This window comes from Musca autumnalis, unplaced genomic scaffold, assembly GCF_047663935.1.
Source record: "Musca autumnalis isolate F117 unplaced genomic scaffold, ASM4766393v1 scaffold_2, whole genome shotgun sequence".
Classification (NCBI taxonomy): Eukaryota; Metazoa; Arthropoda; class Insecta; order Diptera; family Muscidae; genus Musca; species Musca autumnalis.
In genome coordinates, this window is record NW_027411755.1 from 119,484,120 (window position 1) to 119,508,441 (window position 24,322).

The window sequence follows — 24,322 nt, forward strand, 5'->3', positions numbered from 1 at the left end:
GATTCCATGGAACAATTCGGCAACTTTTTGCAATTATAAAAATTAGCCATAACTTCTAGACTATCACAGATATCTGACAAAAATAAACTACTGATATATTCTATGAGTTTAGTTAAGTAGAACTGAGCTCTTAGAGTATTGGATTATTGCACCATTTTTATCCTGTATGGCCTTAAACATTAACTTAAGTTTTTCTCGAATCAGGCAAATGGCGTATGGAACACTTAAGCATGACACTGATTTGGCCACCTACGCCAACCTACTTTGCATCATTGTAAAAATGGGATTTTCTACTTTCATCGTCAGACTTTGTTTTTGAAAGGTCCCCAACCAAAGCTATCATATTCGTCATTATTATTAAAATCGCAAAAATGAAAAGTTGTGTTCTATTAGCGGCTATTGCGATATCTTCGTTGTTTGACCACCTACAACAACCTACTTTACATCGTTGCAAAAGGCAATATTTTTACTTTCATTAGCAGGATTTGCTTTTGGCATACCCACTATAGAAGTTGAGATATTCGGTTTGAAAAAAACATTGTCTTTTTCTCCAAACAAGTTTTTTGCCCATTTCGACCCCTAAATATTATCCGACCATCACCAAAATAAATAGGCTTTTTCCCCTGCAGGATCCCCATCAACACCCAAAATTCGGTGACGATCCGATCAAAATTACGACCTGTAGCGTGATTTCTTTAAAAGTGGAAAAATGGGATGTATTACCGACTGTTGTGATATCTCCGTTATTTGGCCACCTACGCTAACCTACTTTGCATCATTGTAAAGACAGGATTTTCTACTTTCATAGCCAGGTTTTGTTTTTGGAAAGTATCCAACAAAAGCTGTGTTATTCGTCATTAGAATTAAAATCGAATAAATGAAAAGTTGGGTTCTATAAGCGACTATTGCGATATCTTCGTTGTTTGACCACCTACGACAACCTGCCATACATCGCTGTAAAGGTGATATTTTCTGATTTCATTATAGATACGTAGATATTCGCTTTGACCCCTAAATATTATCCGACCATCACCAAAATCAATAGGCTTCTTCCCCTCCGGGACCCCCATCAACATCCAAAATTTGGTGACGATCCGATCAAAATTGCGACCTGTAGCGTGATTACAAGGTTTAGATGGACAGACGGACAGACGGGCGGATGGACGGACTGATGGACGGACACACATAGCCAGATCGACTCAGCTCGTCGAGACATTCATTTTGGTATATATAAGTATGGGTCTACGACCATTATTTCGATGCGTTACAAACTTTTTGGCCAAAACCAACTTATAATACCCTCCCCACATAGTGGTGTAGGGTATAACAAGATAGGACATTTTTTGTCTAGTCTTATTTGCTCTATGTCTTTGCACTAGTTTCTAGTTAATGTGTTTTTTCAACAAAAAAAAAAAAATGCAAAATTTAATGTAAAAATTTTATTAAAATTACTGTAGTGTGGACCGGAACTTACTGTGATAACTTATAAGGATAGGTAATTAAATGTAATATTGTAAAAATATGAAAATTAAAAAAGCCTGTCATTCGCGAATTAGTTAAAATCAGTTGACGCGCACCCGATTTTCGATACAGCGAATCAATCAATCACTTTCAATATGTATGAATTTTTCGATATTTCACTCAGCGGCCAAAGTGTGCCGTCAGTTGCTTCACATGATGCAAAAAACCTTAAAGTGGGTAAAAGTCTCACAATGTGCTTGCGATTCATATGCACTTTTGCTGTTATTGGCCCCCAAAGATTTGATTTAGTTTACTGCCTCAAACTCGTATCGTTTTATGCTCAAAATAAAAAAAATAGCATATTATTGCTACTAATATGCATAGATGTACTCAATTCCCTAAAAATTGAATTGAAACTTTTACACAAACACCGATGATAAACCGTTTTTTTACTCTCATGGAAAGTTGTATTTTTTTAAGATATGAGGTTGAGGAGGTAAGTTATAGGATATGTATACACGGAGGAAAATAACGCCTCTCTAACATATGTTGCAAACATAAGTTGCAGCAAACATATATTTGTTTGCAATCAGTCTCAAACATAACATATGTTTGGGTCCTGAAAACAAATACATATATGTTTTGTTGCAAACAAATTATATGTTTGGGTACAAACAAATTATATGTTTGGGTGCAAACAAATACAAACCCAGAAACCACAAAAAACAATTCATGCACCAGTGGGCGCTTTCTGAGAGCAAGGGAGCGTAAATTTCAATGTGAAACACATTGAAATGTATGCTCACTTGTTCTCAGTAAGCGCTCACTGGCTATCTCAACATATACACACATTTATAAATGGTGGCGGTTTTTTGAAAGGCAAGGAGACAGGCAACAATAAAAAATTCCAAAGAAATACATAACAGACTTTAATAAAAGACAAACTGAATGAAATAATTTATAAAAAGTTGCACTTTTAAAAAGAAAAAATTATATAGAAACATAGTTGAACGCTTCTCCTTAGTTGTGAAATAAAAGACATCTTCCTCAAAGTTGAAACCATTAGCGGGGAATCTGCATCTGGAATCAAATGATTACATTATGTAATAAATAGGTACATCCATATTTCCAATATACATATGTATGTATGTACACTGCCGCTCACTTGAATAGAACCCCCCTGCAAATTTTTTTTCAACCTCCATTTTTCCGAATTATACAAGATATGAAGTTTTTAAGTTTTATTATATTTTGCTTCATGTGTTTGGAATAAACTTAGCCATTCATTAGCATTCAAATCCAATTTATATAAGAATTATACAATGAAAACAAAATAAAGTAAAAAATTTGGCTCATTTGAAAAGAACCCCTATTTTAAAACTTGGGAACACAGAAAGATTGTATTAGAATATCGATACATATTCACTCTATATTGAAAACGAAGTACTTTTAGTAATATTCAGTAAAAGTATATCCCTCCTGATTAAGGATACACCCGTATATCCCGCTTTGGGAAGGATTCTTTAAATAATCAGGTGTAATGCCTAACAAAGCTTGTTTTTTTTTTTCTTTCAACAAGTTTATTTTTGGAAGCGTACTGTCTCCTTTAGTCGTATATTTTACGCATGAGTCATTCCCATACGTTTTATAGAATATTTAAGGTCGTAAAATATGACGGTCAATCAAGGATATCCGCATTTCTTTTCAAAAATTTAAGTTTTGATGACTCGAAGTGTACAAAAGTTTATAAAATCGTGATGAAATTGCCACTCGAGACATCCGAAAATGCTTCTCACTACTGGAAATGCCTGTTTTAGAACTCCATTGTAAATTGTCGTGCGCATTTAGGGCGAAAGAAATTGACGCCCAAGTCCTTCATAATTATTAAGGACTCTCCTCATTAAGTAAACAATTGCATATCTATATAACTATTGTTTTCGCTTGGAAGACCATCTTCTAAATTGTTTCTGTAGCGATGAATGTGTTTTTAAATGGTTTTATTTAGCTCACCCCGTTTGTTTTATTTATTATTTATTCTTGGGTCAAATTTAGTAATTCAAATTTCACCCTCTTCCTGTCAACCGATTAATCTGAAATTTTGTATACACTTTGGATTTTGGTGACAATACAATTATGTTTATTCATTATCATTATAAATTCAAGATGGCCGCCGCTACAAAATGGCGGATAATTTATGTTTTATTAATCCCATAAATATGGGTATCAAATGAAAGGGCTCAACAAGCAGAATACAATATACAATAAAAAATTGAAATCCAAGATGGCGGCCGCTACAAAATGGCGGATAACATAGATTTTATCAATCCCATCAATATGTGTATCAAATGAAAGTGCTCAACCAGTAGAATACAATGTACTATATAAAATTAAAATCCAAGATGGCGGCCTCTACAAAATGGCGGATAACTTAGGTTTTATCAATCCCATCAACATGGGTATCAAATAAAAGGGCTTGACAAGAAGAATACAGTGCACTATACGACCTCAATATTTAAGATGGGCGCAGCCACTAAATGGCGTATAATTAACATTTAAATTTAGAAATTGAATCTGTAATTTAGGTATCTGATTAATCCAGCCTGAATCCACCAACCAAGTCAAGATTTTTTATCGTGTTGAGGACTGTGTGGCGTTAGGGTGGCTAAAAATGATACGTCGTTAGCGGTACACCACCCATGTTAAGGTGAAAGGTTAAAACGCGCCGAGAACTGTATTGCATTAGGGTGGATAAAAAGATATGTCGTTAGCGTTTTCCCCTCAAGACTCAGGCGCATCTTGTTGTACATAGCCTTGCCCCCCTATTGGACCGCTGGGGGGTCGACCGTTTAAATGTCCATTACTCGTGGGAACAAAATGGTAAAAAAATATAAAAAATAAAAACACAAATAAAACAGAAACTGCAACACAACGTAAACGAAGGCTTCAAAAAGCGAAAGAAAAGTATAAAGCAAAACGAGCTAAAGAAAGTGAAGGCGATAGAAATAGTCGATTACAGAAACGACGGGAACAATTAGCGTCAAAAACACCTGAGCAATATGAGGCCAGGTTAAAAAAGCAACGTCAGCGATATACACATATGACGGCGTCAGAAACGCCTGAAGAATATGAAGCCAGGTTAACAAAGCAACGTGAGCGATACACACAGATGATATCGTCAGAAACGCCTGAAGAATATGAAGCCAGGTTAACAAAACAACGGGAGCGATACACACAGATGTGTGTTGCCTTTAATACTATCATGGGCTTCTACAATACATAAAATGCAGGGCAGCACTGTGGATCACGCAGTCGTATACTTAGGTGCGAAACTGTTTGAAGAAGGCCAAGCCTACGTGGCTCTTAGTAGAGTAAGATCTTTGCAGGGACTACGTATAGAGGAGTTGGACTGCAATAAACTAACGGGCAAAAAACCTTGCAATAATGAAGCACTAAATGAATTAAACATAATGTGAAATAAAAACTAAAAACTAGAAAATAAAAATAGGTAAAAAACTTTTTAAGTTAAACGGTTTTATGTTAAACATACATTGCAATGTTTAAGATAAATGTACTAGAAACCAAAAAATAATAAAATAGATACAGACGTGGGAATTATAAACATATGCATAGACTAGACTAAAATAAAACCGTGGGGCACGTCAATTGTCTACAAATTATCGAATTAATGTGCGATAGGAGAATCGTTTAATTCGTCGTTAGGCAGTTGGCCCGCAGACGGTGAGGAAATTACTTACTATTTTCTAGCTCATGGAAATTCCAATAGTTATACACTCCATGTAAATAAAAGAGATGTTTTAACTAGTTTATCGTTGGACATTCACACTGCTGGCTGGCGAGGAATCGTTTCACTGCTCGTAGTTTGTCTTTAATCGACAAAGTACTACTCGCTCACCACTATGAAACCCTAAAACTCGCTTATAATCGAGCTTGCTAGCTTGTTTCCACATTCTAGCCCTACTTATCACACGTCCATCGTTGTCGGTTGAACAACTGCCTAATTATAGTGCAACATTACAAAACAAACATTTTAATCAACGATTGTAGACAATTGACGTGCCCCACGGTTTTATTTTAGTCTAGTCTATGCATATGTTTATAATTCCCACGGCTGTATCTATTTTATTATTTTTTGGTTTTTAGTACATTTATCTTAAACATTGCAATGTATGTTTAACATAAAACCGTTTAATTTAAAAAGTTTTTTACCTATTTTTATTATGGTGCTAGAACGCATTACTAATTATGAAGGACTTGGGCGTCAATTTACAAAGGAGTTCTAAAACAGGCATTTCCAGTAGTGATAAGCATTTTCGGATGTCCCGAGTGGCAATTTCACAACGATTTTATAATCTTTTGAACACTTCGAATCATCAAAACTTAAATTTTTGAAAAGAAATGCGGATATCCTAGTGTGGCCGTCATATTTTGAGACTTTAAATAAATGAATGACTAAGTCTACTCTAAACACATGAAGCAAAATATAATAAAACTTAAAAACATCATATCTTGTATACATAATTCGAAAGAATGTAGGTTGAAAAAATAATCGCAGGGGGGTTCTATTCAAGTGAGCGGCAGTGTATGTATGTATATGAAAAATGTATTGATGTAATTACCAATATTAAATGCGATTTCTTCCTTGTCCAATAAAATATTACATTCACCTTTTTGATTCAATTATAAAATGTATTGGGCATTTAATTTACTAAGAAAAGACAAAACGCTGATTTATTCACTCACTTTACCGTCTTTACTCAACGATTGTATTTAGAGAACTGAAGAAAAAGAACAACATAATTTATACAATTTTTTTCTTTTCCTCTTTGCTTGCTACGTTGGTTATTGCGTCTCCTATTGCACCATACACACAGCTCTTTATTATAAAACAGCATTCCGCAGCTGCGAAAGCCCTGTTGTTACTCTCTTTGACAAAAATCCTCTCTCCACTTATAAAAAATATGTTGGTACGCAAACAAATAAAATTGAAATGTGTTACAAAATGTTGCAAACATATATTTGTTTGGACACAAACAAATATATGTTTGGATCCAAACATATTTCTAACATATATTTTTCTGAGAGTAATTTTATTATTTTTAAAAGAAGAGTTCCTATCCATTGGTAACTCGAAATCGGTTGAAGAGCCATAGCTATGCGGACCCTTGCATATGGACATACAGTTAGACAACAAACGTATTGCAAAGTACAACATTGTAAAAAATTTCATATTAATTGTTCGTTTTTGGCAACAAATTATGTTCAAACTATACGGTTTTTGTGTAAATATCTTGGTATTGGTCCTCAAAACAATATTCCGTCAAAATATACAAAGGTTTGTTGCAATTAATGACAAATGCGGACTACTTGGGGGTGACAATGAAAGAATTGCAAAAATTACCAACTCTATGGTTTCTTGGAGAATTACCAAAGTAGTGTTCCTCAATAAGTTGTTCTACTTGTATCTACTTTGGACATTCATTGGCGCTTTAATGAGATTAGTTAACCCAAAATTAAGGCACGGCATGTTCCACTTAAAGGATACTGGTTCCCAAATTGAACTTTCTGATCCCATTTACTTTCAGAATAATGGATTTGTCGCACTTTTTGAGATTTATTATGATAGCAGAGGGTAATATCTAGTCACTCCAATACTATTGAGAGAAGAAATAGAGCTCTGTTGTGTGTCATTTCAAAATACTGTACTAAAGGTCTATTTTTCCCTATACTTTTCAGAGGTATTTTGATGTTTTCAAAGCCAAAATCGCGCTGTTTGTTATTTGGCATTGGTCCATTATTCGACAATACATATTAAGTCAAATATTCATTCTTTGCATACTTGTCTGTGTTAATATGTTTTTACCTGTATGAAGACCCTCCATGACGGCTTTTTTGTCACTAAACTTTATCACATTCAATACTGTTAGTCCATTACGAGTATTAGCCACAAAAGTCATAAAAGTGCATAATGACTACAAAAATTTGCAAAAATGATTAGTTTTATAATACTGCTTTTCCCTTTGCAATACATTTCTTGTCACATAAAAATAGTAAGTAACTCTTATTTTAGTTCGTATGTATTACAAATTGCGAATATTCTTTTTATATTGACAGAATATTGTTTTGAGGACCAATAGCAAGAGATTTGCACAAAAAACCGTAGAGTTTTTACATAATTTGTTGCCATAAACGAACAACTATTATATAATTGTTTACAATTTTGTAGTGTTGGGCAATCTCGTTCATTGAGCGGATCGATCTTTTTCATTCCGTTCACCAAAAAGATCCGGGTCGTTTACTTCGTTCGTTGGCTCTTTTTCGTTCAACAATACATTTGAATGTATTTTTTTCTTTTGAAGTCGTTCGTTCTCTGCTGCATATGACTCCGTCGTTCTTTTCACCGAATCGTTCTTTTGATAATGTTCGGTCACGAATGACACAACAGTTGTGTTACTTGCTTGTTTGTGTGCTAATGGGGGTGGTTTTGTTTCTGAACGTAGTGGTGGTGGTTTTGATATGAAAGAACCAGATGAACGAATGATGCAAAAGAATGATATGACCGAGATGTGCTACTGAATGAGATGAGTTACTGAGCGAGAGTAGCTCTCTGAATCATTGTTTGTTTTGTGTGGAAATTTGTGCTGCTTGCGCTAGCGCAGCGTTTGTTTAGAGTTTGACTGCAAAACCAATGCTGCTAATTTTGTAAGCAGCAATGACTCGTCCATCGGGGATCTAAATGAACGATATAAAAGAATGAGCTGGATACGGATCCGTTCGTTCTTTTCACGGAATCGTTCCTTTGAGCCGGTTCGTTCATGAACGACGCAACTCTACAATTTTGGTCTTTGCAATATATTTATTGTCTAACTGTATACACTCCACGTCAGTAGAATAGAACACCTAAATTTCTGTTAATGTTAGCTTAGTTATCACGAAGCGAATGAATCTACGTTTTTAATCTTGTAGGGATTTAAAGCCTACGATTTTCCGTATCAAACACAGAAAAAATTATGTTTCTAACTTTTCGCGAAATGATTTTCTGATCACTTTTCCGATAGTACTATGAAAAATAGGCATTTATTTTCGGTCATCAGGATAGAACAGTCATTTTATTTTCGCGAATTGTGGAGATATTAACGCCGAATTTTCTTTCAGTCGACAAAGCGGGGCTTTCTTATAATTTTTCACCAATAAAACCATATAAATAATTCCGCGGACGCCGAAATAACAGCGTAAACGGGTTTAAATTGACAGATAATTGAAACATCTCGGAATATCAATAAGAGTCGCACAGTTATGCCATATTTCTTCACAATAAGATAGAATATGACACAGACAACCTCGACGGATACATTCGAGTGCTGCGGATGCTGATAACATGGAACATTTTCAAAACAAGTATGAAAAACGTCAAAATTTCTTATAAAAACCTTGATGTTTTCTTCAATAAAATGATTTTTCCGCGGACAAGTCTGTCGTTTAAAGGTTTGGACATGTGCTCCACATTTAGAGGAAGATAATCTGACTAGAAAACATCCGATATTTTAAAACACTGAGGGAAATTTTAGCACATTTTTCAAATTGAACACACCCTTTGGACTTTGCATTTTATATGTGTTCTTATTTCGGCGTCCGCGACTGTTCTCAATAGTGTTATGTTCCAATAATAATGGACCAGGTTATTCTCTTCATACCGGATTTTACGAATTAGTCGTTTTTAAACTGAACTCGCATATGTAAAAGCCCCGTTTTCGCGGGAAAACACAGTCATGGGAATTGAGGTTTTATGTTGCGTAAGTTGCTTTTAAAAAGTACTAAAATTTCGCCCAGTGTATTAAAATAGCTGTTGTTTTCATATCAGATTATTTTCCTCTAAATGTGGAGCATGTTTCCAAACCTTTAAACGGTAGACTTATTCGCGGAAAAATCATTTTATTGAACAAAACATCAAGGTTTTTATAGGAAATTTTGACGTTTTTCTTACTTATTTTGAAAATGTTCCATGTTATCAGCATCCGCAGCACTCAAATGTATCCGTCGAGGTTATCTGTGTCATATTCTATCTTATTGTGAAGAAATATGACATAACTGCGCGACTCTTATTGATATTCCGAGATGTTTCAAGTATCTGTCAATTTAAACCCGTTTACGCTGTTATTTCGGCGTCCGCGGAATTATTTATATGGTTTTATTGGTGAAAAATTATTAGAAAGCCCCGCTTTGTCGACTGAAAGAAAATTCTGCGTTAATATCTCCACAATTCGCGAAAATAAAATGACTGTTCTATCCTGATGACCGAAAATAAATGTCTATTTTTCATAGTACTATCGGAAAAATGATCAGAAAATCTTTTCGCGAAAAGCTAGAAACATAATTTTTTCTGTGTTTGATACGGAACATCATAGGCTTTAAATCCCTACAAGATTAAACACGTAGATTCATTCGCTTCGGGATAAATAAGCTAACATTAACAGAAATTTAGGTGTTCTATTCTACTGACGTGAAGTGTATGTATGTGTTTATTTATAATAAATGTTTTTTTAATACAATCGTACTCCAAATTAGTCCATGACCCATGAAAATTAAAAGTCACTACTAACTAATTTAAATGAAAGCAAACACCATCTATCTACCAGCTACAATATTTAGAACTACAAAAAAGACGTAGGGTATACAAAACAATATTGAATGTCCTTTTACATTAGTCTTCAGTTTGTTCGTTTGTCTATTTTCATGCATCTGAAGCTGTGTACATAGAAGAGCCAAAAGTGTTAAAGGAGCTGAATGTCTTTTTATGTTTCTTTATTCTCTAACTGATGCGTGCGTTTGCCCCGCTCGTTCGTTCATCTTCATCGGTGCCCACTTTCGCCATCCACATCCATCCATCCATCCACAAAAGAAATGGGGAGAACTGATGATGGCAGCCAGCCACCGCTTGAAAAGCAACTAAAAAAGCAAAGCTTAATACTTAATAAATATTTTATGTATTGCACAGAACATAAAGGCAGGCAGCCAGTCAGCCATTTACGGCTGCTGCTGGTATGTACATTCAGAGAGACAACACCATGAGGATGCCCACTTATGTACACAAAAATACAAAATGATGATGTTCACTTTTTTGTCCAACTTGTAAATTATCCTTCGCACTATCTCTGTCCTACTTGTGTTCGAGACAGGACCTGAAAAAACACATTCACATACAAACGACCATCCCAAGTAATATTTTTTTTGGAATGGAAATGCTAAGAAAGAGATTTATGAATATTTAAAGAGGGCGTGTTTGTGTCTACTGGGCTACACATACTCACTCGTACTCACATACAACAACATACTGTGATTATCTTTAATCATGTTGTTGTTGTCGAATTCTTCATGTTCATATTTACCCTCCATCCATTGTCCTTACTGATTTCATTCATATTTTTGAGTAAATAGTGAACAACACGAAGAAAATATTGTCTCACAGGATAATAGGGGGTAGTGTGAGAGAGTGTACGTGTGTGTCTGTTTGTGTGATAAGGGGAATATTGGCAAAGAGAAGCAAACACCCTTTTTAAGATAATTTTATGGTAGTCATCTGCCCACACCATTGAAAAAATAATTGTGAGAGTTATCTACAAAATGCGCATACTCTCTCCCAATCTCTTTTTTATTGGTTATGCTCATTTTGTGTTGATTTCCCCTAGTTTTGTTGCTTTTGCCATATTTTGGAATTGCAACCGTGTGTCGTTTGTTTGAATAAGGGTAGTTGGTTGGTTGGCTGGTTAGTAGTTGCTCTCTTGCCCTTTATTTATTATGTATTTTGCTCTTTTATTGTTTTTGTGCCAAACATCAGCAGCAACAACAAAAATCTACCCTCAATCAACTGCATGTAGGGGTGTTTTTCTGCCAGCAGAATATGTCAGGAATTTCATAAATTTTAAGCATAGTTTCAGCAAACAATGCTCATCCATCATTCGCCTTTCAACCGTACAAACGTTTAAAACACACATCACACCAAAGCAAAAACCAAACGAAAAAGACAACCAACCAACCGAAAGTCATCGCCGTCGCGTTTCCAAACAAATTGTGAAAAGTTACGGAACAGAAATGTCAAAGGAATTTATTAATATGTATTAAAGAAATAGAAGAAGAGAATAAATTTAATTTAAATAAGACAAAAATAAAACAAGTGCTGTTTGAAAAAAAATTATTGCAAAACACATTCATAAACAAGTGATTTTAATAGAATTATTAAAAAAAGGAGAAAAGTATAAAGTGTAAATTACGAAACGCAACAAAGTTTTGAAATCTTCATTCAAAACTTTGGCGCCCAAAATTGGATATTAAATCCCCTGGAGCCTGTACCAATTATGGTCTACTTTGTACGTATTTTTTAATGTAATTTGAATTAACTTAAATTTGTATGACTATTAAGGAGTTTATAACCTATTTTTGTTCGTGTTTCCGTCGGCTTTCCTATAAGAATATACTGCGCATATGAAAAATTGAGGATTTAAAAATAGTGTGTAAATTAGGGTTATGACTTTTTGACATTTTTCCTCAAAAATGATTTCCTGTAGCAGGGATGAATGAATTTTTGCCTATTAATCACTATGCTATCGTTTATTCCATTGAAATACAAAAAAAGTTCACGCACAAATCGATTTTAAAAAAATAATTTTTTGAAAAAATATATGAAATGAAAAAATTTTTTTTTCAAAAAATTATTTTTTTGTTGCACGAATGAATAAATATAAGCCTACTAATAACTATAATAACGTTTATTTCATTCAAATATTAAAAAAGTCGCGAAAAAAGTCACTTTGAAAAAATTTTAAATTTTTTGTTTTTTGTTAAAAAATTATATTTTTGAATAAAAGCGTTTACGACATTTTTACGATTCTCAGAATTGAAGAAAAATAGTGAGAAATAAATTTTATGTCATTTTAATTATCTCATGTGGCTCTAAAGTTTATTTTCAATTATATATCTGTTTTCAGTGACTTCAAAAAATTGTCCATAATTTTGATAAATTCAAATTTTAAAATCATTTTGTGCGTGAGGTTTTTTCACCGAATCACCTTATAATTAAGATTTTATGTAATCTTATGGCAAAACTCATCACACTGTGATACAGGGATATGAGGTTGTAAAAAAGTCATAACCCTAGTGTAAATATTATAAAACTTGCAATCATATTGTTTCTCTGAATGTCAAGATTAGTAAAAAATTATTTGAAAGTTGCCCAAGATTTTAAAAAAAAAAAAACTTTTGAACTTTTGAACTTTTTACAAGGTCCTTGGATTTCCTATAACAAATACAAAATATATTATAGATTTGAAATAAAAAATACTAAGATACAATAGATAAAAATTCGATAACTGCAACAATTGTTATTTGCTTACAATTTCGGTAATTTTGCCAAATTTGGAACAAATTGTCGTCATTAGAGGCTTGTCAAGTCTAACATTTTTACCAAATATTTTTTCCCTAAGTTTCAATATGTTTACAATCGGATGCCATATACGAACTAGAAATTAGTTATAATAAAAGTTTAGCTTTTGGCCAGGAAAATCTAATTCTAAATCACTGTGAAGCAATGAAACCAATGACATTTTTTAGCCATACAAAAAAGAGTCTAGGACCGGGCCCTGGTGTCGAAATATACAAAACGACACAGATGGAAATCTATTCTTAGTTCGGGCTACCTATATATGTAATTACCTACACTTTTTGCAGGGAATTTTGCAATCTGGAATACAAGTTATCAATTTACACAGGAAAAAATCGATAATCCTTTGATAAACAAATTTAAATATCTAGTTAAAATTTAATTGATTTTTTTCGATAACCAAATTGTCATATTTACAAAGGTGTTTATCAAACATTTTCCAAAACATTTTCAGTTTTTTGGTCTACTTGTTTGGTTCACGTATTTATATATTGACAATATAACAATTTTTCTTTCATCGCTTTCAAAAAAGTATGTTGCATTTTAATTTCATTCAAAATGCAAATTTTGATAAAAGTTTTTTTATATTGGAATTTTATTTCTGACTTGCTTTACATTTTTAATTAGGATAATAACTTACGATAACTTTTATACAACCACGTTTCCCTGTATCATAAATATTTTAAAAAGTCTGTATTTGAGATGAGTTTTATTTACGACTAGATAAAATCTTACATATAAGGTGATTCGATAAAAACTCTCTAGCATAAAATAACTTGAAAAAAATAACAAAAAAACACTTGATTTGTGCAGGACCTTTTCCAATAATAAAATGGAATAAACGTTTTTTAGCCATTAATAGACAGATGTTAATTCATTCGTGTTGATCAAAACAATTTTATGATTTGATTTGAAAGATTTTTTTTTTAAATGGCTTAATATTCCTTTTGCTCGCCAGTCCAATCAACTTAAAATGTCGAATATATTTTTAAAAAGCCGAACTCTATCCGTTTTATTTTTGTAAATAACTTTCTTCTTCGTTTTAAATTAAGAAAATGAAATGGTCTTGCTTTTAATAATTGTTTAACCCCAAATAATTCGTATCAAACCTACGTTACAACAATACCTAATACCCGTCGTAACATAGAAAAATACTAACCTACCTACCACAACAACGCTCTTCAAGAGTCCGTATTTGCCAACAATTAAATACGTAAAACTGCGAAAAAAATATATTTAAACATATTAAATTTAAAAAATCCCGTTTTATTCCTTCTTTGGATTTCATTTTCAAAATAAAATTACAACAATTCAATATTCAACAGAGAATACGTTCTGTCACAGTTGAAAATGTTCACCTTTCGATTTTATACGCTGGACATATTCTTTCTACCTTTGTTCTGAAAACGCCATGGGCGTATGTCCATATTTAGGTGTGGGTGTTTGATCTAATCTTCAGAATTCGTTAAACAATTATCAAATTACCCACTTCTTAAAAGTTGAAGTAAATAATACCCAAGTCGATTAAAATAAAAAGGGAAGAGATAATATAAATCTTCAATATTCAGTTACAATAATTTAAATTAGTTCGGTACTGCGATATTGTTTTATAATTTTTTATTTTGAATATGAGTAGGAGACAGAAAACTGCATATCAATGCCTTACTTCTTTAACCTCGAATCTTAAAAAATGAAATGTTTGAGGAGAGATAAAACACGATAATTTTTGGAAACAAAAATTGAGAAAGTAAGGCCTCAAGATGTCGAAAATTAGAGACTTGCAGTACAGCCAAAATACGAGTTTTTGTATTTTTTTTTTAAATATCTGCTAAAATTTTTAGAATCTGGAAACCAAAAAATTATGTATTGTTTTTGTTGATGGGCTTTTTAGTCAGTTTTGATTAAATGACAATAAAAACTAAGATTTTATTTCAATTTCCACCAAAAAATACATATGTATGTAGGTCAATATATTAATCGTATATAAAAAAAAAATGTCACATCTTTAAAATTTCAGTTTCGAGAAAAACGCGTTTGATATTCGACTTCCCAACTTAAGAAGATTACCTATTATACAAAAAATAAAATAACTACTTGTACCCTTTTTGAAAAGATCAAGCATGATTTGAACGGTTTTAGTGCTTCATAAACTCGAAAAAAACTTTTTTGGTGATGTATGTCAAACTCCAAACTTGTTGAGTTTTAGAAATATCATCGTGAAAAAATAGAAATTGCTAACTCCGAAAATTTTTGAGTAAATGAGCGATATGTATGTAGTCTTATCAATATGTTTTAAAAAATGTGTCGTTTTACACGAAATTATCCCAGGAACGGAACTTTTTCCAAAAACCCATTTTTGCCAAGGATTAATTTCCTTACTTCTGTGTTGCGCCAAATAACTCAAAATTTACATAAGACGACTATGTAATTCTCTTTGAAAATATATAATAAATATCATGGGACAACAAACTTATGAAGTTCTAACCCTTGCCATCGCTACTAGGACTTCAATATAAGTTTGATCCCTTATAGATTTTATTAATTAAATAAAAGTTGTTTTTTGTTCCTTACAAATCAAAATCATTCCAAATATTTTGAATTTGCGATCGTGTTTAAGTGTTAAATTAAGTTAATTAAATTTATCACGAAAATAAAAGCAGGAAGCCTAAGAAACAAACAACACACAAACCAAGTGTGAAAACCGCATAAAGAAAGAAATTGCATTGCAAATTAAATTGCACAACTTCTTTCTTTCACTCTTGTGGTAAATGCAATGGCTCGGTTCGATTGAAAGGAACTTTTCGATTTCTTCAACCCCCCAATTAAGGAAATAATCACAAATAACACTTGGCTAGTTAAGGGAAGTTAGACACACACACAATTACATGCTTACATACATATGTATTTTTAACTGAAAATAATTGCGCCAAAAAATCCTGTGGCTTTAAAACATACCCAATTTCACGGGGTTTTATACCGAGCCATTCATCCAAAAAACAATATGCTTTTTGTGTAGAAAAATATCAACTCTTTTTTTAAGAAAATCCAGGACATATTTTTTTATCCCAACAAGGGCTAAAAGTGTGTATGTCTCGCCGTATGCAAATTCAATATTTATTCCATTTGAAAGACTTGGCTTGAATTTAATTGAAAACCGCACGGGTTACATTTAAATATTGATGGATTTTATTGTTCAATGGTTTGTTTGCCAAACGCGAGTATTGAATTGATATCCTTTTGAGAGGAATTGATTTGTTTGCATTCTTTTATTTTTCTTAAGTTTCAAACAAAGAGTCAAAACACGCGTTTTGTTTAACCAAAACCAGCATGGAAATCATCATTAAAATAAAATCAATTTTAATTAGTGGCAACCCTTTAGAGGTTAGAAATGATATCCTGCCGACGGGAAAGTTCATTTTTTTAGTTTTTGTAGAGAGGAGTGTCTTTGTGAAAGATGCTGGAGTTCAAATTGTTTAGTTTTTTTATTTGTTTAACTGTGCACTAATTGCTAGCATTGATTGATTGATTGACTGAATAACTGACTCATGATTTGCCAACAACTCATTGTTTATTTATGTTTTTTGTTTGTTTTGTCATTACAGAGTCCTCGTGGCATGCAACCCTGCAGTCCATCAGGCGTTTTAGCTGTAACAATGCCTCCTTCAAAGAGTCCCACAATGGAATGTGCTGCTGGTCAAAAAACACCAGAGCCCCAAATGCAAATTGCTGCAGCCTCATGCAGTGCCACCACTTCGAGCAACAACACCGCCACCAACACAACGACAACATCATTCTCTTCACCGTTGAGTACCCGCAATTGTCCGTTGAAATTTTCCATAGCAAAAATTATGGAACCAGATCAACGGTCGCAAAGTGCTAACCAGCAACAAAATACACGGAATGCAGCACCCACAACCAATGTGGACATTGATGAACGTTCCTGCAGTCCCATTGAAGTGACCAGTGATGATTGTGAATCTTCAACCAATGGCCACAATGCTGAGGAGAATTATGATTCAGCCTTTAAGAAATATGTACCATCATCGGCCAATGCCTCCTTATCCTCATCCACGGCAGCGATTGTTAATAATGTTTCCTCCACCTCAGCGGCAGCAGTTCAACAGTTTGTCTCCAGCCGTCACCAGGAATTACTTAGTCAATATCCACTGTTATATTATGCCGCTCCCAATCAATTAATGTGTGCAGCTGCTGCAGCCCAATATGCCGCTCTAACTGCCGCCCAACAACAATCCCTCCTGGCTGGCAATCCTGCAGCCACTGCTGCCCACTTAAGTTCATTTACAGCATCATTAAATTCCCTCCACAGTCAAACGCTACGCCGTCAATTAGCAGCTCCAGGCACCAGCCATCATTTGGCAGCAGCTGCTGCAGCCGCCGCTGCTGCTCAAGCGGTGCACCACCAAGCTTTGGCCTCGGCCCATCCACAACTGCAACAGACACTGGAAAAATCTCCTGTTGCCCACAAATCCCGCGAATCATCTCTAACACCCTCGTCCTCCTCAGCCTATCACCACTCACTCAAACGCAATCATTCACCCGCCTCTAGTCACAACAACACTTCATCGTCCATCAGTGATCCCTGCTCACCACCAGAAGCCCAAAGATCTCGGGCCGATTCTCCCAGCTCCATTGACGATAGCCCCAATTCGGCAAATGGTGGCAAACAGAAAACATTCTCCTGCTTGGAATGCGGCAAGGTGTTCAATGCCCACTACAATCTAACCCGGCACATGCCTGTCCACACGGGAGCTCGACCATTTGTTTGTAAGGTGTGTGGTAAAGGGTTTCGCCAAGCATCAACCTTATGCCGCCACAAAATCATCCACACCTCTGAGAAGCCTCACAAGTGCCAGACTTGTGGCAAGGCCTTCAACCGATCCTCCACTCTTAACACCCACACCCGCATCCACGCGGGCTACAAGCCCTTTGTGTGCGAGTTCTGTGGCAAAGGATTCCACCAAAAGGGTAACTACAAGAACCACAAGCTTACCCACAGTGGCGAGAAGGCCTATAAGTGCAACATCTGCAATAAGGCCTTCCATCAGATCTACAATCTCACCTTCCACATGCACACGCACAACGACAAGAAGCCCTACACCTGCCGTGTCTGCCACAAGGGCTTTTGCCGCAACTTTGACTTAAAGAAACACATGCGCAAGTTGCATGACATTGGCAGCGGTCCACTCGATATCGATGAGAATACCAATGATCGCTTGGAAAGAAGACGTGAATACACCAGACGTGATCAGAGTCTAGAATACCATGGAGGTCATTTGAATTCAAACTCCTCCGATGGTTCCATGTCGCCACCCATCAATGTTACTACACCTCCCTTGTCCAGCAATGAAGGCAGTAGTACAGCATGGCCGACATCTTCTCAATACTCCTCCGGCAATGCTCACAACTATTCAGCAACAGCTTTAACACCACCCTCCGTAACAAATTTCCGTACAGCTACTGAGTACGGTGGTAGTTCGGCCTTTATCAATTTTGCCCAGACATCGGCGACACATGCGGCTTCGTCGAGCGCCCATCTCAACCCCAATCATCCACAACATATGGCAACGGCGGCCAATCATCAAAGACTATCCGCAGCAGCTGCCGCTGTTACAGCCATGGACAATGTACCCTTCATTGCCAAAGTATTTTGACACAGATACTATGCTGATACCTTGGTTCATCATCACAGCCACCACCAGCATCACCATCAGAGTCCTTCATATACGGGCTCCAATGTTGCAAATACCTCCTCCTCCACCACTGGCGCCGCCTCTTCATCTGCCTCCTATGGAACGTCACAAGCTTCGACAAAGAGTATTCTGATCGATTGACTGCAATTTGTTGCCGCTGCTGCGGTGGCATCCATGCCTCAACATGTGATGACCGTAGAAACGCACACGGAATATCGTCAATCTTCGGGCATGAATCAGTGCGACGACATGCTTCTGACTGATGAGAATGAGAACGAAGATGCAAATGCAATGCTGCAGCATGAGAAATCCCTAATGTCGAGTACCACGACATTGGGTACAGCTGTACAGGCCCTCAATGGTCTGTTTTGAGAGCATCCTTACATAACTTAATGGACTAAGGTACAAAAGCCATAAATATCACGTCCCGAAAGCAACAATTTTGCTACTTTTGTACTCCTTCTGAGCCATGGAATGAGTTACCATAAAAGGAAGTACTAACAAAACACACACCCACACAACTAAAGGTTTCATTGTGACCTCTCCGTAGATTGTAACAAAAATCGTCTGCTATTGTTCTACACTAAACTAAAGTTGATCTTTAGCAGCAGCACCACCAAGCAAACCGCACTGTACCGTAAATGAAAGCCTAAACCCTAACCTAGAGAGTTATCCAATAATATTGAGTGTGATTTTTATAATAGTAAGACATTTTGTATCCTAAATTGTAAAAAAAAAAAATGAAATATTTAATTTAAAATAATAACTTTGTATATAAATTAAAAATTCGAATACATACACATGCATATACAACACTTCTGTTCGCATTAAGTAGACATATTATTGCATATTTGTACATCTAAATGTGTTCCCAAGCCCCACCCAAAATAAAATTAGTTAGCCATTTGTAAATGTTGTAACAGATCGTCACTTTCTCACGAAACTGTAATTAAATCTAAGCATGTATGTATTTCGAATCACAAATAGAATCTAAAATCAAGTCATTTTTTGTTAAGATTAGAAAATAATAAAGAACAACTTTTACTCTATCTCTAAATACAAAATTATTTATATTTAATAGGAAAGTAAGTAAAGAATTGGTTTTATTTTAAAACAGCAAAACGAAATGCATAAAGAAAAACATGTTTTAAATTTAATTCAATAAAGTAAATATTTAATGAAATTTATATGACCTTGTTTTATTACTGCTACTGCGTCTGCAAGTTTTACGGATGTACGACTTTCTTCTGAATTTCAAAATTAGTTGAATACACCGCACCCGGGTTAACTACCTTTCATAAAATTCCAAAAAATTCAGGCAGTTATGCGGAAAAGGTAGTTATGAAAATCCCGCACATGGGGTAGATGTGGGTAGTTACAAAAATCTCATCTCAACCTTACAAAAATTGGCAACAATTAGAACATAATCGTCAAAAAACAAAGCGGAGTATAGCGAATAATTCATTTCAAGTCTAAAAATAAATAAGTCATATTATTCAAAGAGAAATTTAGTCATCATTGAGCATAACACTATCATATAACACTGGACATCTTCATCACAGCATACGTATTCATCGAAATTGAGTACTTATAGAAAAGTAGTTAACCGCGACAGTTTGAACTCATTTATATAATTTTGGGGATTTAGATTGTGAGGCAATTAAACGGGAAAGACAGTTAACAAGAAAGGTATATAACCGGGGTGCAGTGTATTCAGATAATGTTGCGCTCTCCAAGGTGGTTCAGATCGTACCAAAACTGAAGCCATCCTTATGACCAGAAAGCGTAGGCCGTAGGATTGGAGTACATACCAACATTTAGGAAACACGAGAAAATGATAAAAGAAATTGCTTTGGGAACTAAACATCTGCACAAGACACTTGTTTCTCCATTCAAGCATTGGAACAAAATCAAATTAAGTCGTTCTATGTCAACGCTCCCAATAAGTCAAATAAATCAACTCAACGAAATTTTTAAGACCAATCAAGCCATACCGGCTCAACAAAATGTTCAAGTCAATCAAGCCATCCAAAGAAATTTTCAAGACCATTTAGCCACACAACGAAATTTTTAAGGCTAATCAAGCCACACGACGAAATGTTCAAGATCAACCAAGCCGACATAACCACCGAACAAACAAGGTGAAGCCGCTCAACTCAAGAGCTATGTGATGTGTCATAGATTACACTGTGCAACATTATCAAGGTAATTGTGTGCAAATAACTTCTACTGCAAATTTTATGAAAGTACAGACCCAATCGACAAAAATCATATTTATACCCTCAGCATTTATGCTAACACTTTCATACGGACAAAATGTGCCTCATCGAAATAATGGTTTAGACCCCAAGTATGTTTAGACGAAATGTGTTACAGATAATTAGGAGTTGATTTAGCCATGTCCGTCCGTCTGTCTGTCTGGCTGGCTTGTGCTCTCGAACGGATCAACCGATTCGGTCCAAAATTTGGCTTTCGTAATATTTTGTCCTAACTTAGTTTAAGTTCGAAGATGGGTTATATCGGTCCACGCCTTCGGGTACCTCCCCCAACAAAAGTTCGAAAAATTTGTGCGCACAATAACTCTTGAAGGGAGTAACCGATTTGGTCCATACTTTGCACATCGTGAAATTTCTACTAGACTTAAATGAGGTTCCAATATAGACTCAATCGGTCCACTCCTTCGGGTACCTCCCACCGAAAATTTCGGAAAAGTTCTGTGTAGGACCTGCTCTCGAATCGCTTTGATTTTTGTTGTAACATCTTGTATTCACTGCCCCCATACGACGCTACAAGTTCGAGGGCAAGTCCGTAGTTCCTGAGAAAACAGCCCGAAAGGTGTAAAAAATCCCTATGGCACCATATATAATGGCTAGAGAGCACGATAACTCTCGAACTGATCAACTGATTTGGTCCAAAATTTAGCCTACGTCATATTTTGTCCAAACTTAGTTTCAGTTCAGTCAGATCTCCTAATATTTTCTCCAAAGTTAGTTTAACTTCTAAAATGGCCCATATCGGTCCTCTCCTTAGGGTATCCTCACAAAAGTTGAACATTTGTGTCTAAGTACAGTTTAGGGTCTGTTCGAAGATCCCTTGGAAATGTATACTGATGCTGTTCGTTGTGGTCCTGTTTTCACCGATATTATGTTTTGCGTGGACATGTCCATGGTTCCTTGCATACTGGTCCAAAATTTATACGATGATCACTGAAATTACAAGTGGGCGCGATATCTATCGAAACGATATGACTCCCAAAGTAATATCCACTATGGACTATGTCGGTACATTTCTTTAGGTACCTCTTCCGCAACACTTTTGAACTTTAATCCTAATCCACATTCTTGTCGGAAAGTTCAAATGTCCTGAAAGGGCCACAAAATTCTGAAAATACTCTAAATACGTTCGATATCTCCGTAGATGAAAGTTTCAATTCACATAGCCTGAGGGTATATCAAGCTTTTTGTAGAAAATTAACTTATGTTGAAACTGAGGTATGGAGTATTGTAACTCGCGATCAGTTATATTATACCATAACTTTTGACCGCATTTCGGTAAAATAAACTGTTTTAGCCTGATTCACCGAGGGGTTTCTTAAAATAATAATTTGAGCGGAAGCTGTGGTCGTACTAATGTAAAAAATCGAAAAAAAATCGTTGAAGAAAACCAGTTTCATTATGTTATTTTCCAATTAGTGGTTTCACAACACAATGTAGAGCTTAATGCTCAAAGAAGAATTTAAAGAGTACACTTCAGAGTTGAAGTTTCTAATGTATGATTTTTTATTATATCCACTGTATCTACCTCAAACGGATGCTGACATTTTGAAACCTGAAAAATGGGGTTTTTTGAATTTTTGCTCTAATCGGGACGCGCAGCTGGATTTCCCTAAAATCTTATTGCTTGATTGTAGTACTCGCGATTTCGCATTTTGTAATGTATAACATGAGGGTGTAGCCCTCACAGGATTACAGTAATCTGCGCCCAAACACGAAATTTTTGTGCGTTAATTTTTCTCAAAAACCTATTTTTTTAGTTTAAAATTTACAAACGTCATTCGATTTTCGTGGAAACCCGCGTAAATTTAGTTTTTTTTACGTTCTGAATCTAACAAGCCACGACGCGTAAAAATCCACCCACTAGATCGGCGGATACGATACCCCTCAAATTTCGAAAACATTATTTTGAACATTTGCAAAACATTATTTGAAAATATCGCATGTTAAAACGCGTTTTGGATGTGTCAGTTCTACTTAAATAAATAGATCGATACGCGTGTTTAAACTGCGCGAAAACAGATATTTAAAAACTCTCGTAAATCCAGAGATATAATAGATTTTTTGTAAAAATTGAGTGTGATGCTACATCCACGGTTCTACATGGATCATATTGAAACGGCATAGAATCATGTATTTTTTAATGGTGATTATTGAAATCGGATGCGTATAAAATGTAAATGAACATCGCGGAAATTATGACCATTTTACTGTATTTTGCACCCTAATATGCAGCAGATGCTACATCGTGGCCGCCAAATAGAATTTGACAAACTGTTCATCAAATAAAAGGGATTGATTCCCTGTGTTGGAAAATCGGATGCGCATCATGTCATTTTCATAATTACGCGGTTTATATGCGTCTCAGATGTTGTAATATTCAATATAACATTATTTTAACGTTATGCCACAATTGGAATTCCTTGTGATTTAATATAAGGTTCTAATAATATTATCCAATAGGAAACGTGAAATTTTGACGAAAATGCCGAAGAACTCAAACATTTTTCTCCAACTTTTCCTATAAAACCATAAAAAAATAACATTAGAATAATATGATTTTAATTTTTTCGTAATATTTTCATCGTATTTTTGCAAATAACATGAATACTATAGCTCCAACCTTCACAACTTAGGTTTCACTTTATTCCTCAAAATGTCTGGATGCTGTTCTAATTTTTTTATATATTTTTCGTAAGTATGGGCGCTATTGTTTCAAACATATGTTTGTAAATACGTGAAATTATTTAACAAATTTGATTTTTCGCGAATCTATTGAGACTTTGCGATTATTTTTTGCATCATCGCAAATGTTACGAATTCAGTTAACGATAATAGGATATAACAGCTAATTATATTAAGCCGCGATTTTTTTAGAATTTTTTCTAATTATCATAGTTAAAACGGTCATATCTTTTGCGCGCAATGATCAAAGTTAGTAACTAAAACAGATTTGGAATGCTGATTTTTTTCTTAACCTATGTACCAAAAATCATAGATGCAGTATGAACATTTGTTTTTTTTTTTTTTGATTTTTTTGAAATTTTAGACATTTTCCTGATATATCTGTCAGCAATGCCGACTCATACTTTTTTACTTGTTGGGGTTTGTGTTGATCGGGTTTAGATTTTATGGTCTCATATAAACATAGCTAAATATTGGCTTTTTAGAGCAAATCTTAGCAATTACTCTGTTTAAACCTCTGAAGCAAACTTATAGATAAGAGCTGCATTTATTGCCTCAAAATGCATAATATATCTAAAAGCTCCATTATTTTGCATATTTCGCACCATATCTTCAAAACTATTAAATTTTTCGTTGGAACAATTTCCTTGGAACAACTATCCATTACCACTAGCCTTCAGAAAATTCCATTCTTGTAAAATGCCTCTATCATGCTGTTTCTAGCTCATTTTTCGAAGACA

At 34.9% G+C, this 24,322-nt stretch overlaps 1 protein-coding gene across 2 annotated transcripts in view; it reads left to right on the top strand.

Moving 5' to 3' along the window:
* erm (earmuff) overlaps window positions 1-19,765 on the top strand; it is a 164,969-nt gene extending 145,204 nt beyond the window's left edge. The window contains exons 1-2 of one of the 2 annotated variants that reach the window (XM_073966010.1): window positions 11,426-11,843; window positions 16,516-19,765. In XM_073966010.1, the coding sequence (XP_073822111.1) occupies window positions 11,832-11,843; window positions 16,516-18,585 (2,082 nt within the window). In that variant the 5' untranslated portion in view covers window positions 11,426-11,831 and the 3' untranslated portion in view covers window positions 18,586-19,765. Of the gene's footprint in view, window positions 1-11,425; window positions 11,844-16,515 lie in introns of those variants that run through there. The other variant, XM_073966011.1, reaches the window with a different exon arrangement.
* Window positions 19,766-24,322: the final 4,557 nt, after the last annotated feature.